An 18,191-nucleotide genomic window follows, 5' to 3' on the forward strand; every position below is an offset into this window, starting at 1 on the left:
ATCAGCAACCGCTGAATAGCATAGCGCCTCAGTCAAATAATATTAAAAAAAATATTAATATTCATGAATTCACAAGTGCAAAACACAGCTTAGTCTTTTGTTAATCCACCTGTCGTCTCAGATTTTGAAATGATGCTTTACAGCGAAAGCAATCGTTAGTGTAAGTTTATCGATTGCATGACAAAACAACAAGTACACTTAGCGTCAGGTAGCTTGGTAATGAAAATCATAAATTAAAATCTAATTAATCGTTTACCTTTGATGATCTTCAGATTTTTTCACTCACGAGACTCCCAGTTACACAACAAATGTTCCTTTTGTTCCATAAAGATTATTTTTATATCCAAAATACCTCCGTTTCTTTGGCGCATTATGTTCAGAAATCCACAGGAAAGAGCGGTCACGACAACGCAGACAAATTCCAAATAATATCCGTAATAACTTCTTTAAGAATTGTAACGGATTTCTTCCTCTTCGTCTGAAGAGCAGCTTTGTTCATGATGATTTTTAATTCAAACTCAGAACACTAAACAGAAAATAACAACGTGACTTTACAAAACCGAAACAGTACCGTGTGGCCAAAACACTCACACGGAAACAAGCACCCTCCAACCAAAAGTGAAACCCAGGCTACCTAAGTATGATTCTTAATCAGAGACAACTAATGACACCTGCCTCTGATTGAGAACCATACTAGGCCGAACACAAAAACCAACATAGAAAAACAAACATAGACTGCCCACCCCAACTCACGCCCTGACCATACTAAAACAAAGAATAAGATAACAGAACTATGGTCAGAACGTGACAATAATCCTCAGGTTGTTTTTAAAATATTTAATCGATAATATATCAACTGCAAATGTCTTTCACAGTAGGAGAGGGGAAAGCAATACCTATCCAAAGTCTGTTGCGCGAGCAAAACTCATGTTACCACTTGACTCGATGTTATCGTTCTGGCTCATTTTTTCAAAATAAAAGCCCAAAACTATGTCTGAAGACTGTTGACACCTTGAGGAAGCGATAGGAAAAGGAATCTGGTTGATATCCCTTTAAATGGAGCAATTGGAGGCTATGGAACATGGAGTTTTCAAAATAGAAGCCACTTCCTGGTTTGATTTTTCTCAGGGTTTCGCCTGCAATATCAGTTCTGTTATACTCACAGACAATATTTTGACAGTTTTGGAAACTTTAGAGTGTTTTCTATCCTAATCTGTCAATTATATGCATATTCCAGCATCTGGTCCTGAGAAATAGGCGGTTTACTTTGGGAACGTTCATTTTCCAAACATAAAAATAGTGCCCCCTAGCTGCAAGAGGCTAAGACCCCTCTGTGGAAAGGTGAGACTCTCACGAATACGTACATGTTGGTTGTTTTGCTCTATGATCCCCACCAGCCTCACACGACTCGTCTGAAGTTCCCCTGTACTTGTTGAAAACATTTATGGAAGTATAGATGGAGGCTGTTTAGTACCAAGAATAAGGGGTTAAATCATGTAAAAATATACATGTTTCCTGATCTTTCTTATATCTCTCAGACACTTCAGAACAAACTTCCTTCAGATTTTTGGGGGAGGCTATATGTTATTCAATGTGTTTCTATGGGCTAATAGCAGTAAGGACTGTCTGTTATTCAATGTGTTTCTATGGGCTAATAGCAGTAAGGACTATCTGTTATTCAATGTGTTTCTAATAGCAGTAAGGACTATATGTTATTCAATGTGTTTCTATTGGCTAATAGCAGTAAGGACTATCTGTTATTCAATGTGTTTCTATTGGCTAATAGCAGTAAGGACTATCTGTTATTCAATGTGTTTCTATTGGCTAATAGCAGTAAGGACTATCTGTTATTCAATGTGTTTCTAATAGCAGTAAGGACTATCTGTTATTCAATGTGTTTCTATTGGTTAATAGCAGTAAGGACTATCTGTTAGTCAATGTGTTTCTATGGGCTAATAGCAGTAAGGACTATCTGTTATTCAATGTGTTTCTATGGGCTAATAGCAGTAAGGACTATCTGTTATTCAATGTGTTTCTATGGGCTAATAGCAGTAAGGACTATCTGTTATTCAATGTGTTTCTATGGGCTAATAGCAGTAAGGACTATCTGTTATTCAATGTGTTTCTATGGGCTAATAGCAGTAAGGACTATCTGTTATTCAATGTGTTTCTATGGGCTAATAGCAGTAAGGACTATCTGTTATTCAATGTGTTTCTATGGGCTAATAGCAGTAAGGACTATCTGTTATTCAATGTGTTTCTATGGGCTAATAGCAGTAAGGACTATCTGTTATTCAATGTGTTTCTATGGGCTAATAGCAGTAAGGACTATCTGTTATTCAATGTGTTTCTATGGGCTAATAGCAGTAAGGACTATCTGTTATTCAATGTGTTTCTATGGGCTAATAGCAGTAAGGACTATCTGTTATTCAATGTGTTTCTATGGGCTAATAGCAGTAAGGACTATCTGTTATTCAATGTGTTTCTATGGGCTAATAGCAGTATGGACTATCTGTTATTCAATGTGTTTCTATGGGCTAATAGCAGTAAGGACTATCTGTTATTCAATGTGTTTCTATTGGCTAATAGCAGTAAGGACTATCTGTTATTCAATGTGTTTCTATTGGCTAATAGCAGTAAGGACTATCTGTTATTCAATGTGTTTCTAATAGCAGTAAGGACTATCTGTTATTCAATGTGTTTCTATTGGCTAATAGCAGTAAGGACTATCTGTTATTCAATGTGTTTCTATGGGCTAATAGCAGTAAGGACTATCTGTTATTCAATGTGTTTCTATGGGCTAATAGCAGTAAGGACTATCTGTTATTCAATGTGTTTCTATTGGCTAATAGCAGTAAGGACTATCTGTTATTCAATGTGTTTCTATTGGCTAATAGCAGTAAGGACTATCTGTTATTCAATGTGTTTCTATGGGCTAATAGCAGTATGGACTATCTGTTATTCAATGTGTTTCTAATAGCAGTAAGGACTGTCTGTTATTCACAGTGTTTCTATGGGCTAATAGCAGCAAGGACTATCTGTTATTCAATGTGTTTCTAATAGCAGTAAGGGCTATCTGTTATTCAATGTGTTTCTAATAGCAGTAAGGACTATCTGTTATTCAATGTGTTTCTATGGGCTAATAGCAGTAAGGACTATCTGTTATTCAATGCGTTTTTTCCTCATACATATATATATATATTTTATACTAAAAGGGGTCTTAAAATTCAAACTCAACTATCTAAATGATCCTTGGTATAAAACAATTGTATATAGCTTAGTAGAACCCCACTGGCTTAGACTTTTCTGGGTGAAGCTACTTTACTAACCAGAGATGAGACTGCTCTAGCAGGAGGGAAGTTGCCTGTGAGCCATGGGGAGCAGAGACGAGAGACAACCAACCAAGTTGACTTACACTATAGTACACAAATACACTACATGGCCAAAAGTATGTGGACAACTGCTCGTCCAACATCTCATTCCAAAATCATGGGTATTAATATAGAGTTGGTCCCCCTTTTGCTGCTATAACAGCCTCCACTCTTCTGGGAAGGCTTTCCACTAGATGTTGGAACATTGCTGCTATAACAGCCTCCACTCTTCTGGGAAGGCTTTCCACTAGATGTTGGAACATTGCTGCTATAACAGCCTCCACTCTTCTGGGAAGGCTTTCCACTAGATGTTGGAACATTGTTGTGGGGACTTGCTTCCATTCAGCCACAAGAGTATTAGTGAGGTTGGACATTGATGTTGGGCGATTAGGCCTGACTCGCAGTCGGCGTTCCAATTCATCCCAAATGTGTTAGATGGGGTTGAGGTCAGGGCTCTGTGCAGGCAGTCAAGTTATTCCACACCGATCTCGACAAACCATTTCTGTGTGGACCTCGCTTTGTGCAGGGGGCAGTGTCATTCTGAAACAGGAAAGGGCCTTCCCAAGTTGGAAGCACAGAATCATCTAGAATATCATTGTATGCTGTATCATTAAGATTTCCCTTCACTGGAACTAAGGGGTCTCAACCATGAAAAACAGGCCCAGACCATTATTCATCCTCCACCAAACTTTACAGTTGGCACTATGCATTGGGGCTAGTAGCGTTCTCCTGCCATCTGCCAAACCCAGATTAGTCCGTCAGACTGTCAGATGGTGAAGCATGATTCATCACTCCGGAGAACGCGTTTCCACTGTTCCAGAGTCCAATGGCAGCCGATGCTCGGCATTGTGTATGATCTTAGGCTTGTGTGCGGCTGCTTGGCCTTGGAAACCCATTTCATGAAGCTCCCGCGAAACAGTTATTGTGCTGACGTTGCTTCCAGAGACAGTTTGGAAGTCAGTAGTGAGTGTTGCAACTGAGGACTCGGCGGCCCCGTTCTGTGAGCTTGTTTGGCTTACGACTTCACAGCTGAGCCGTTGTTGCTCCTAGATTTTTCCACTTCACAATAACAGCACTTACAGTTGACATGGGCAGCTCTAGCAAGGCAGAAATTTGACGAACTGACTTGTTGGAAAGGTGGCATCCTATAGCGGTGCCACGTTGAAAGTCACTGAGCTCTTCAGTATGGGCCATTCTACTGCCAATGTTTGTTTATGGAGATTGCATGGAGGTGTGCTCGATTTTATACACCTGTCAGCAATGGGTGTGACTGAAAAAGCTGAATCCACTAATTTGGCCATGTAGTGTACCTGCCATAGCGAGGTTATTTATCATCAAATATGATTACGAAGTACTTGTCTTGACTGCATCAAACCGGGGAGAAGCTACCGTTACCTAGCTAGGCTAACAGAGGCTGCAGTGCATGTTTTCTAATCCTACAGTTCCAGACAACAACAACTCCATTCAGAATATAAGGTAGCAGACTGCCTGTTGGCTCTTGGTTGTAGCCCATCCTTCTCCTTTAACTTTTAATTCCATCTTCCATTGATTAGATATCTCCTAACTTTTAAAACACGGAGGCTCTAGAACTGTCGCCTACTGCAGCTCTGACTCATGATTGGCCAACACCAAGCTACATGTGCCACTCTCCACTCTCATGAAAAGCAAGAGCAGCAGCATAAACATTTCTCTCTACTGCAGCAGTAGAGACCCATACCCGAGACAATCATATCAGATCCGACTCAGACCTGTGACATTATTTAGAGTTTTGGACCCAGTCGGGTCCTGGATCGGGTCTGGAGTATTCGGGTACCGGTGGACCCGTGAAGATCCGGCTGTGTGTGTATCGAACTGTGTCTTTCCAGGGAGAAGGAAGGATTGTGACAAACGTGGATGCATGCCTGGTGTGCGTGTATTAACCCGTGTGTGAATTAACCCGTGTGGGAATTGAACCGCGTGTTGATTGAACCGCGTGTTGATTGAACCGCGTGTGAATTGTGTGTGTATTTCCAGGGAGAAGGATGCCTTGTGGCAGAAGTCTGATGCTCTGGAGTTTGAGCAGAAGTTGAGAGCGGAGGAGCAGACAAAGAGAGATACCTGTAGCAATACCTCTCACTGTCTCTCCTGCAGCAGTCCATTCAGCTGGTGGCTTCACAGACATACCTGCAGGTACCTCTCACTGTCTCTCCTGCAGCAGTCCATTCAGCTGGTGTCAGGTACCTCTCACTGTCTCTCCTGCAGCAGTCCATTCAGCTGGTGTCAGTTACCTCTCACTGTCTCTCTGTTCTGACTGTATTCTCCCTAGACTGTGTGGCCATGGGTTCTGCTACTACTGCTGCAGTAACACAGTCAGCCTGATGGAGGGGGGCGCCAGAGAGCGCTGCTGCTCAGTCTGCTACAGCCAGCACAGTGCTGTGGTAGAGCGCCATCCTCAGGAAGACACCTGTACTGCACCACACGCACCCTTCAACCCTCTGCCCCAACCTGGTAAAACCATGCAACCCAGCAACACAGTTGAGACCACATACACACTCAGATACACACTCACATACACACTCAGATACACACTCAGATACACACTCAGATACACACTCACATACACACTCAGATACACACTCAGATACACACTCAGATACACACTCACATACACACTCAAATACACACTCAGATACACACTCACATACACACTCAGATACACACTCAGATACACACTCAGATACACACTCAGATACATACTCAGATACACACTCAGATACACACTCACATACACACTCAGATACACACTCAGATACACACTCACATACACACTCACATACACACTCAGATACACACTCACATACACACTCAGATACACACTCAGATACACACTCAGATACACACTCAGATACACACTCACATACACACTCACATACACACTCACATACACACTCACATACACACTCAGATACACACTCAGATACACACTCAGATACACACTCAGATACACACTCACATACACACTCAGATACACACTCACATACACACTCACATACACACTCAGATGCACACTCAGATACACACACACTCACATACACACTCACATACACACTCAGATACACACTCAGATACACACTCAGATACACACTCAGATACACACTCAGATACACACTCACATACACACTCAGATACACACTCACATACACACTCACATACACACTCAGATGCACACTCTTAAATTAGACGGATGGTTCCACAAACATTATTTCATACTCACTCTCACTCGTTTCAATTTCAATTTAAGAGCTTTATTGGCATGGGAAACATATGTTTAGTGAAAATAGATAATAAACACTTAGTGAAATAAACAATAACAATTAACAGTAAACATTACACTCCAAAAGAATAAAGACATTTCAAATGTCATATTATGTCTTTATACGGTGTTGTAACAACGTGCAAAGTTAAACAACATAAATATAGGTTGTATTTACAATGGTGTTTGTCTGCCTACGGCGGCCTTTCTCAATAGCAAGGCTATGCTCACTGAGTCTGTACATAGTCAAAGCTTTCCTTAATTTTGGGTCAGTCACAGTGGTCAGGTGTTCTGCCACTGTGTACTCTCTGTTTAGGGACAAATATCATTCTAGTTTGCTCTTTTTTTTTGTTAATTCTTTCCAATGTGTCAAGCAACTATCTTTTCGTTTTCTCATGATTTGGTTGGGTCTAATTGTGTTGCTGTGCTGGGGCTCTGTGGGGTCTGTTTGTGAACAGAGCCCCAGGACCAGCTTGCTTAGGGGACTCTTCTCCAGGTTCATCTCTCTGTAGACGATGACTTTGTTATGGTTGTAGAATTTGTTCTGAATTTTAATAATTAGCGGGTATCTGCCTAATTCTGCTCTGAATCCATTATTTGGTGTTTTACGTTGTACACAGAGGATATTTTTGCAGAATTCTGCATGCAGAGTCTCAATTTAGTGTTTGTCCCATTTTGTGAATTCTTGGTTGGTGAGCGGACCCCAGACCTCACAACCATAAAGGGCAACGGGTTCTATATCTGAAGTATTTTTTAGCCAGATCCTAATTGGTCTAATGTTATGTTCCTTTTGATCACTCTCTCACTCTCAGACCTGGCTGTGCTAAGGGCAGATGATGGTGCATATGGCATCATAACAGAAGAGGAAGTTAATTATGTTTCCAACAGTGACTCTCTCTCCTTCACTGCCTGCTCTCCTCACACCAACCCCCAGGGGGCAGCAGAGCTGTGAGTACACACACACACATACACATTCAGAACCCTTGCCTGATGCTATTTTTGACACTGCGTTTGTTTGTATGTTTGTTTTGCCCAGCAACGGTGGTGCCAGTACAGCAGAAACCACATCAGAGGACCTACCTGACCAGACTGGAGCTGTTCAGGATGCAGAGATCTGTCTGCTGAGGAGTGGAGAACTCACGTGAGTCAGACCAATATTCACCAAGACCAGAATGACCACCATGGCCAGAATTACAGTACCAGTCAAAAGTTTGGACAAGCATTCATTCAAGGTTTTAATTATTATTATTATTTTTTACTATTTTCTACATTCTGCAATAATAGTGAAGACCTCAAAACTATGAAATAACACATGGAATCACGTAGTAACCAAAAAAGTGTTAAACAAAATTCTTCAAAGTAGCCACCTTTTTCCTTGACAACTGCTTTGCACACATTTGGTATACTCTCAACCAGCTTCACCTGGAATGCTTTTCCAACAGTCTTGAAGGAGTTCCCACATATACTGAGCACTTGTTGGCTGTTTTTCCTTCACTCTGCGGTCCAACTCATCCCAAACCATTGGGTTGAGGTCAGGTGATTGTGGAGGCCAGGTCATCTGATGCAGCACTCCATCATTCTCCTTCTTGGTAAAAATAGCCCTTACACAACCTGGAGGTGTGTTGGGTCATTGTCCTGTTGAAAAATAAAGGATAGTCCCACTAAGCCCAAACCAGATGGGATGGCGTATCGCTGCAGAATGCTGTGGTAGCCATGCTGGTTAAGTGTGCCTTGAATTCTAAATAAATCACTGACGGTGTAACCAACAAAGCACCCCCACATCATCACACCTCCTCCTCCATGCTTCACGGTGGGAACCACACATGCGGAGATCATCCGTTCATCTACTCTGCCTCTCACAAAGACATAGCGGTTGGAACCAAAAATCTCCAATTTGGACTCATCAGACCAAAGGACAGATTTCCACCGGTCTGTTGTCCATTGATCATGTTTCTTGGCCCAAGCAGGTCTCTTCTTATTGGTATCCTATAGGGGCGGCAGGGTAGCCTAGTGTCTAGAGCGTTGGACTAGTAACCGAAAGGTTTCATGTTCAAATCCCCGAGCTGACAATGTACAAATCTGTCGTTCTGCCCCTGAACAGGCAGTTAACCCATTGTTCCTAGGCCGTCATTGAAAATAAGAATTTGTTCTTAACTGACTTGCCTAGTTAAATAAAGGTAAATTATAGTAGATGTGGATGTTGATTAAGGCAGTCCCCCGCACCTCTCTAATTCAGTGGGGTTGGGTTAAATGCTGAAGACACATTTCAGTTGAAGGCATTCAGTTGTACACTAGTGACTAGGTATCCCCCTTTCCCTTTCTAAGGAATGTATCCCCTGCAGCAGAGGTAACTCTGGGTCTTCCTTTCCTGTGGCGGTCCTCACGAGAGCCAGTTTCATCATAGCGCTTGATGGTTGTTTGCGACTGCACTTGAATAAACTTTAAAAGTTCTTGAAATTTTCCAGATTGACCTTCATGTCTTAAGGTAATGATGGACTGTCATTTCTCTTTGCTTATTTGAGCTGTTCTTGCCATAATATGGACTTGGTATTTTACCAAATAGGGCTATCTTCTGTATACCACCCCTACCTTGTCACAACACAACTGATTGGCTCAAATGCATTAAGAAGGAAAGAAATTCCACAAATTTTAACTTTAACAAGGCACACCTGTTAATTGAAATGCATTCCAGGTGACTGCCCCATGAAGCTGGTTGAGAGAATGCCAAGAGTGTTCAAAGCTGTCATCAAGGCGAAGGTTGGCTACTTTGAAGAATCTGAAATATAAAATATATTTTTGATTTGTTTACACTTTTTTGGTTACTTTCACATTTCAGGTAAGACCCAAGTGCAGACTGTGTTGAAGTAACAATGTTCATTGCAACAACAGGGGCAAGCAAACGACAGGTCAAGACAGGCAGGTGTCGATAATCCAAAATAGCGGCAAAGGTACAGGACTGCTCAGGAAAGTGGTCAAAACCAGGAGGGTAAGAAAGAGAGACTGGGGAAAAATAGGAGCTGAGAAAACGCTGGTTGACTTGAACAAAGAAGACGAACGACAGACAGAAAACACAAGTATAAATACACAGTGGATAAGTGGGGAAGATGGACGAAACCTGGAGGAGACAAGCACAAGCAGATCAGGGCATTTACTACATGATTCCATATGTGTTATTTCATAGTTTTGATGTCTTCACTATTATTCTACAATGTAGAAAGTAGTAAAAATAAAGAAAACCCTGGAATGACTAGGTGTGTCCAAACTTTTGACTGGTACTGTACATAGCTAGGCTATGGCTATACTATACAGTGGGGCAAAAAAGTATTTAGTCAGCCACCAATTGTGCAAGTTCTCCCACTTAAAAAAAGATGAGAGAGGCCTGTAATAATTCATCATAGGTACACTTCAACTATGACAGACAAAATGAGAAAAAAAATCCAGAAAATCACATTGTAGGATTTTTAATGAATTTATTTGCAAATGATGGTGGAAAATAAGTATTTGGTCAATAACAAAAGTTTATCTCAATACTTTGTTATTTACCCTTTGTTGGCAATGACAGAGGTCAAACGTTTTCTGTAAGTCTTCACAAGGTTTTCACACACGGTTGCTGGTATTTTGGCCCATTCCTCCATGCAGATCTCCTCTAGAGCAGCGATGTTTTGGGGCTGTTGCTGGGCAACACAGACTTTCAACTCCCTCCAGATTACAGATTTTCTGGCTGCATGTACTGGCTGGGAATCTGACTGCATGTACTGGCTGGGATTCTGGCTGCATGTACTGGCTGTTAATCTGGCTGGGAATCTGACTGCATGTACTGGCTGTTAATCTGGCTGGGAATCTGACTGCATGTACTGGCTGGGAATCTGGCTGCATGTATTGGCTGTTAATCTGGCTAGGAATCTGACTGCATGTACTGGCTGTTAATCTGGCTAGGAATCTGACTGCATGTACTGGCTGTTAATCTGGCTGGGATTCTGACTGCATGTACTGGCTGGGATTCTGCCTGCATGTACTGGCTAGGATTCTGACTGCATGTACAGGCTGTTAATCTGGCTGGGATTCTGACTGCATGTACTGGCTGTTAATCTGGCTAGGAATCTGACTGCATGTACTGGCTGTTAATCTGGCTGGGATTCTGACTGCATGTACTGGCTGTTAATCTGGCTGGGATTCTGACTGCATGTACTGGCTGTTAATCTGGCTGGGATTCTGACTGTATGTACTGGCTGGGATTCTGACTGCATGTACTGGCTGTTAATCTGGCTGGGATTCTGACTGCATGTACTGGCTGTTAATCTGGCTGGGATTCTGACTGCATGTACTGGCTGTTAATCTGGCTAGGAATCTGACTGCATGTACTGGCTGTTAATCTGGCTGGGATTCTGACTGCATGTACTGGCTGTTAATCTGGCTGGGATTCTGACTGCATGTACTGGCTGTTAATCTGGCTGCATGTACTGGCTGTTAATCTGGCTGGGATTCTGACTGCATGTACTGGCTGTTAATCTGGCTGGGATTCTGACGGTGGTGTTTTGTTATTAATGTGTGTCCTCCTCTCCAGGTTGCGTGTTCCGTTCAGTGTGGAGGAGATCAGTGTATTTGGTGATGGTCTGAGGGAGCTGTTCATCAGGTCTGGTTGTTACAGCTCCATCCCCATTACTGGGTCTACCCTTGGTGCTACCATACACTGGCTGTTCACCTCACAACCCAAGAGCATCTCATTTAGTGTGCTGTACAGAGAGGACACACACACACCTCTGGAGGAGGCTAAGGTATATTTAACACACACTGCTGGAGTAGGTCAGTTATTAGTGTTTAAAATAATGTGTTCTAATGTATAGGGTTAATAATGTGTTATTATAGGTTTAATCATCTGTTCTACAGTTTAGGGTTAAGGTATTCTGTCCTGTCTCTCTCTATTCCAGGTACTGATCCCTCTGACTCGTTGTCAATCCCACAAAGAGACCATGACAGGAGAGCTGATAGTCAGGAACACTGGAGAATACACACTCATCTTTGACAACTCCTTCTCCAGGTACACACATCTATACACACACAGGTCTATAACTCCTTCTCCAGGTACACACATCTATAACATGGTGGATGTAACAGTCTGTATGTTCTATCCTGCCCTCACCCTGTTCTGTCTCCTCTCTACCCCCCCTCACCCCGTTCTGTCTCCTCTCTACCCCCCGTCACCCCGTTCTGTCTCCTCTCTATCCCCCCTCACCCCATTCTGTCTCCTCTCTATCCCCCCTCACCCTGTTCTGTCTCCTCTCTATCCCCCCTCACCCCGTTCTGTCTCCTGTCTATCCCCCCTCACCCCGTTCTGTCTCCTCTCTATCCCCCCTCACTCCGTTCTGTCTCCTCTCTATCCCCCCTCACCCCGTTCTGTCTCCTCTCTATCCCCCCTCACCCCGTTCTGTCTCCTCTCTATCCCCCCTCACTCCGTTCTGTCTCCTCTCTATCCCCCCACACCCCGTTCTGTCTCCTGTCTATCCCCCCTCACTCCGTTCTGTCTCCTCTCTATCCCCCCCACCCCGTTCTGTCTCCTCTCTATCCCCCCTCACTCCGTTCTGTCTCCTCTCTATCCTGCCCTTCACCCCGTTCTGTCTCCTCTCTATCCCCCCTCACCCCGTTCTGTCTCCTCTCTATCCCCCCTCACCCCGTTCTGTCTCCTCTCTATCCCCCCTCACCCCGTTCTGTCTCCTCTCTATCCCCCCTCACACCGTTCTGTCTCCTCTCTATCCCCCCTCACCCCGTTCTGTCTCCTCTCTATCCCCCCTCACCCCGTTCTGTCTCCTCTCTATCCCCCCTCACCCCGTTCTGTCTCCTGTCTATCCCCCCTCACCCCGTTCTGTCTCCTCTCTATCCCCCCTCACCCTGCGTTGTCCCCTCTCTATCCCCCCTCACCCCGTTCTGTCTCCTCTCTATCCCCCCTCACCCTGCGTTGTCTCCTCTCTATCCTCCCTCACCCCGTTCTGTCTCCTCTCTATCCCCCCACACCCCATTCTGTCTCCTCTCTACCCCCCCCCACCCCGTTCTGTCTCCTCTCTATCCCCCCTCACCCCGTTCTGTCTCCTCTCTATCCCCCCTCACCCCGTTCTGTCTTCTCTCTATCCCCCCTCACCCCGTTCTGTCTCCTCTCTTTCCCCCCTCACCCCGTTCTGTCTCCTCTCTATCCCCCCTCACCCCGTTCTGTCTCCTCTCTATCCTGCCCTCACCCCGTTCTGTCTCCTCTCTTTCCCCCCTCACCCCTTTCTGTCTCCTCTCTATCCTGTCATCTGTGGTGTAGGTTCATCTCTAAGAAGGTGTTGTATCATCTGAGTGTTGAGCAGCCAGTGGTCTACGATGGAACACATTGACTGTCTGGAGAGGAGAAGAGCGTTCTGGTCCTTTATCTGCAGTCTCTCTGTTCTCTTTAGATGAGAGGGTGTTGTTGTTATATAAGAGGGAGGTTTGGTTGTGTTGTTAAAGTAGAGTGCCTGTGTGTCAGTCATGGTTCTACAACTGGTCTGTGTATCTGTAGGTTAAATGAACTGTGCCTTCAGTTGAATGGACCCAGACAGACTGGAGAGTTGAATGGACCCGGACAGACTGGAGAGTTGAATGGACCCGGACAGACTGGAGAGTTGAATGGACCCGGACAGACTGGAGAGTTGAATGGACCCGGACAGACTGGAGAGTTGAATGGACCCGGACAGACTGGAGAGTTGAATGGACCCGGACAGACTGGAGAGTTGAATGGACCCGGACAGACTGGAGAGTTGAATGGACCCGGACAGACTGGAGAGTTGAATGGACCCGGACAGACTGGAGAGTTGAATGGACCCGGACAGACTGGAGAGTTGAATGGACCCGGACAGACTGGAGAGTTGAATGGACCCGGACAGACTGGAGAGTTGAATGGACCCGGACAGACTGGAGAGTTGAATGGACCCGGACAGACTGGAGAGTTGAATGGACCCGGACAGACTGGAGAGTTGAATGGACCCGGACAGACTGGAGAGTTGAATGGACCCGGACAGACTGGAGAGTTGAATGGACCCGGACAGACTGGAGAGTTGAATGGACCCGGACAGACTGGAGAGTTGAATGGACCCGGACAGACTGGAGAGTTGAATGGACCCGGACAGACTGGAGAGTTGAATGGACCCGGACAGACTGGAGAGTTGAATGGACCCGGACAGACTGGAGAGTTGAATGGACCCGGACAGACTGGAGAGTTGAATGGACCCGGACAGACTGGAGAGTTGAATGGACCCAGACAGACTGGAGAGTTATCAGGAGGTCTGGTCTGGTTTAGAAAATAGTAGTCAGAGAAAGGTCATATGAAAACACTTGTATGTTATTGATCAAATTAAAGCATGTTAAATGTTTAAATGTTTCTCTTAGCTGCTATATCAATAGGTTTACCTGTACCAAACACCAACACTGGTCAGGACTGGTCTGAACTGGTCTGGTTTTGTTCAATAGTACCCAGAGAAAGGTCATGAAGTGGAAACACTCAGTATGTAAGGATATGTAAAGCTTGGCTGTAACACTGCATAATATAAAGCTGTAACACTGCATAGTGTAAAGCTGTAACACTGCATAATATAAGGCTGTAACACTGCATAATGTAAAGCTGTAACACTGCATAGTGTAAAGCTGTAACACTGCATAATATAAGGCTGTAACACTGCATAGTGTAAAGCTGTAACACTGCATAATATAAGGCTGTAACACTGCATAATGTAAAGCTGTAACACTGCATAGTGTAAAGCTGTAACACTGCATAATGTAAAGCTGTAACACTGCATAATATAAGGCTGTAACACTGCATAGTGTAAAGCTGTAACACTGCATAATATAAGGCTGTAACACTGCATAATATAAAGCTGTAACACTGCATAATATAAGGCTGTAACACTGCATAGTGTAAAGCTGTAACACTGCATAATATAAGGCTGTAACACTGCATAGTGTAAAGCTGTAACACTGCATAATATAAGGCTGTAACACTGCATAGTGTAAAGCTGTAACACTGCATAATATAAGGCTGTAACACTGCATAATATAAGGCTGTAACACTGCATAATATAAGGCTGTAACACTGCATAGTGTAAAGCTGTAACACTGCATAATATAAGGCTGTAACACTGCATAGTGTAAAGCTGTAACACTGCATAATATAAGGCTGTAACACTGCATAGTGTAAAGCTGTAACACTGCATAATATAAGGCTGTAACACTGCATAGTGTAAAGCTGTAACACTGCATAATATAAGGCTGTAACACTGCATAGTGTAAAGCTGTAACACTGCATAATATAAGGCTGTAACACTGCATAGTGTAAAGCTGTAACACTGCATAGTGTAAAGCTGTAACACTGCATAATATAAGGCTGTAACACTGCATAGTGTAAAGCTGTAACACTGCATAATATAAGGCTGTAACACTGCATAGTGTAAAGCTGTAACACTGCATAATATAAGGCTGTAACACTGCATAGTGTAAAGCTGTAACACTGCATAGTGTAAAGCTGTAACACTGCATAATATAAGGCTGTAACACTGCATAGTGTAAAGCTGTAACACTGCATAGTGTAAAGCTGTAACACTGCATAATATAAAGCTGTAACACTGCATAGTGTAAAGCTGTAACACTGCATAATATAAGGCTGTAACACTGCATAATGTAAAGCTTGGCTGTAACACTGCATAGTGTTCCACAGTTTCCACAGTTTATTAACTCCAGATAGAACACGTCTTCCACAGTTTATTAACTCCAGATAGAACACGTCTTCCAGTTTATTACCTCCAGATAGAACACGTCTTCCAGTTTATTACCTCCAGATAGAACACGTCTTCCAGTTTATTAACTCCAGATAGAACACGTCTTCCAGTTTATTACCTCCAGATAGAACACGTCTTCCAGTTTATTACCTCCAGATAGAACACGTCTTCCAGTTTATTAACTCCAGATAGAACACGTCTTCCAGTTTATTACCTACAGATAGAACACGTCTTCCAGTTTATTAACTCCAGATAGAACACGTCTTCCAGTTTATTAACTCCAGATAGAACACGTCTTCCAGTTTATTAACTCCAGATAGAACACGTCTTCCAGTTTATTAACTCCAGATAGAACACGTCTTCCAGTTTATTAACTCCAGATAGAACACGTCTTCCAGTTTATTAACTCCAGATAGAACACGTCTTCCAGTTTATTAACTCCAGATAGAACACGTCTTCCAGTTCATTACCTACAGATAGAACACGTCTTCCACAGTTTATTACCTACAGATAGAACACGTCTTCCACAGTTTATTAACTCCAGATAGAACACGTCTTCCAGTTTATTAACTCCAGATAGAACACGTCTTCCAGTTCATTACCTACAGATAGAACACGTCTTCCAGTTTATTAACTCCAGATAGAACACGTCTTCCAGTTTATTACCTACAGATAGAACACGTCTTCCAGTTTATTAACTCCAGATAGAACACGTCTTCCAGTTTATTACCTACAGATAGAACACGTCTTCCAGTTTATTAACTCCAGATAGAACATGTCTTCCAGTTTATTAACTCCAGATAGAACACGTCTTCCACAGTTTATTACCTACAGATAGAACACGTCTTCCAGTTTATTACCTCCAGATAGAACACGTCTTCCAGTTTATTAACTACAGATAGAACACGTCTTCCAGTTTATTAACTCCAGATAGAACACGTCTTCCAGTTTATTAACTCCAGATAGAACACGTCTTCCACAGTTTATTAACTCCAGATAGAACACGTCTTCCAGTTTATTAACTCCAGATAGAACACGTCTTCCAGTTTATTAACTCCAGATAGAACACGTCTTCCAGTTCATTACCTACAGATAGAACACGTCTTCCACAGTTTATACATCAGTTGTGTGGCTGTAAATATTAATGTACAGTTATTTACAGTAATTTTATGAAAAATTTGAAATTATGCAATTTATCTGTTTCAACTGCTGACGTTGATACATTCTATACCATAAATACAGTTGAAGTGGGAAGTTTACATACACCTCAGCCAAATACATTTAAACTCAGTTTTTCACAATTCCTGACATTTATTCCTAGTTTAAATTCCCTGTCTTAGGTCAGTTAGGATCACCACTCAATTTTAAGAATGTGAAATGTCAGAATAATAGTAGAGAGAATGATTTATTTCAGATTTTATTTATTTCATCACATTCCCACTGGGTCAGAAGTTTAAATACACTCAGTTAGTATTTGGTAGCGTTGCCTTTACATTGTTTAACTTGGGTCAAACGTTTTGGGTAGCCTTTCACAAGCTTCCCACAATAAGTTGGGTGAATTTTGGCCCATTCCTCCTGACATAGGTGGTGTAACTGAGTCAGGTTTGTAGGCCTCCTTGCTCGCACACGCTTTTTCAGTCCTGCCCACACATTTTCTATGGGATTGAGGTCAGGGCTTTGGGATGGCCACTCCAATACCTTGACTTTGTTGTCCTTAAGCCAGTTTGCCACAACTTTGGAAGTATGCTTGGGATCATTGTCCATTTGGAAGACCCATTTGCGGCCAAAGCTTTAACTTCCTGACTGATGTCTTGAGATGTTGCTTCAATATATCCACATAATTTTCCTTCTCATGAAGCCATCTATTTTGTGAAGTGCACCAGTCCCTCCTGCAGTAAAGCACCATCACAACATGATGTTGCCATTCCCGTGCTTCAAGTACAGAAATATCTAATTTACTTAACTATTCACAACCCTCAGTCAATACTTTGTAGAAGCACCTTTGGCAGCAATTTACAGATTTATCTAGGTAAGTCTCTAAGAGCTTTCCACACGTTGATTGTGCAATATTTTCCCATAATTTTTTTTTTAATTCTTCAACCTCTGTCAAGTTGGTTGTTGATCATTGCTAGACAACCATTTTCAGGTCTTGCCATAGATTTTCAAGCAGATTTAAGTCAAAACTGTAACTCTACCACTGTCTTCTTCACTGTCTTCTTGGTAAGCAACTCTACAGTGTAGATTTGGCCTTGTGTTTTAGGTTAATGTTCTGCTGAAATGTGAATTCATCTCACAGCTACCACTAGAGTGCATTCGGAAAGTATTCAGGCCCCTTGACTTTTTCCATATCTTGATACTTTACAGCATTATTCTAAAATGGATTACATAGTTTTTTTACCTCATCAATCTACACACAATACACCATAATGACATCACAATACCCCATAATGACATCACAATACACCATAATGACATCACAATACACCATAATGACATCACAATACCCTATAATGACAAAGCGAAAACGTTTTCTTTTTTTATACTGACATATCACATTTACATAAGTATTCAGACCCTTTACTCAGTACTTTGTTGAAGCACCTTTGGCAGCATTTACAGCCTCGAGTCTTCTTGGGTATGACGCTACAAGCTTGGCACACCTGTATTTGTGGAGTTTAACCCATTCTTCTCTACAGAACCTCTCAAGCTCTGTCAGGTTGGATGGGGAGCGTCACTACACAGCTATTT

At 42.7% G+C, this 18,191-nt stretch overlaps 1 protein-coding gene across 3 annotated transcripts in view; it reads left to right on the forward strand.

The window, feature by feature from the left end:
• Nucleotides 1-14,718, forward strand: part of LOC109885482 (FYVE and coiled-coil domain-containing protein 1) — a 33,830-nt gene extending 19,112 nt beyond the window's left edge. For all 3 annotated transcript variants that reach the window (XM_031806852.1, XM_031806854.1, XM_031806853.1), the window contains exons 13-19: nucleotides 5,385-5,540; nucleotides 5,677-5,858; nucleotides 7,476-7,611; nucleotides 7,700-7,804; nucleotides 11,228-11,438; nucleotides 11,592-11,701; nucleotides 12,962-14,718. In XM_031806852.1, coding sequence (XP_031662712.1) covers nucleotides 5,385-5,540; nucleotides 5,677-5,858; nucleotides 7,476-7,611; nucleotides 7,700-7,804; nucleotides 11,228-11,438; nucleotides 11,592-11,701; nucleotides 12,962-13,031 — 970 coding nt within the window. In that variant the 3' untranslated portion in view covers nucleotides 13,032-14,718. The remainder of the gene's footprint in view (nucleotides 1-5,384; nucleotides 5,541-5,676; nucleotides 5,859-7,475; nucleotides 7,612-7,699; nucleotides 7,805-11,227; nucleotides 11,439-11,591; nucleotides 11,702-12,961) is intronic.
• Nucleotides 14,719-18,191: the final 3,473 nt, after the last annotated feature.

Source organism: Oncorhynchus kisutch, linkage group LG27 (assembly GCF_002021735.2).
Source record: "Oncorhynchus kisutch isolate 150728-3 linkage group LG27, Okis_V2, whole genome shotgun sequence".
NCBI lineage: Eukaryota > Metazoa > Chordata > Actinopteri > Salmoniformes > Salmonidae > Oncorhynchus > Oncorhynchus kisutch.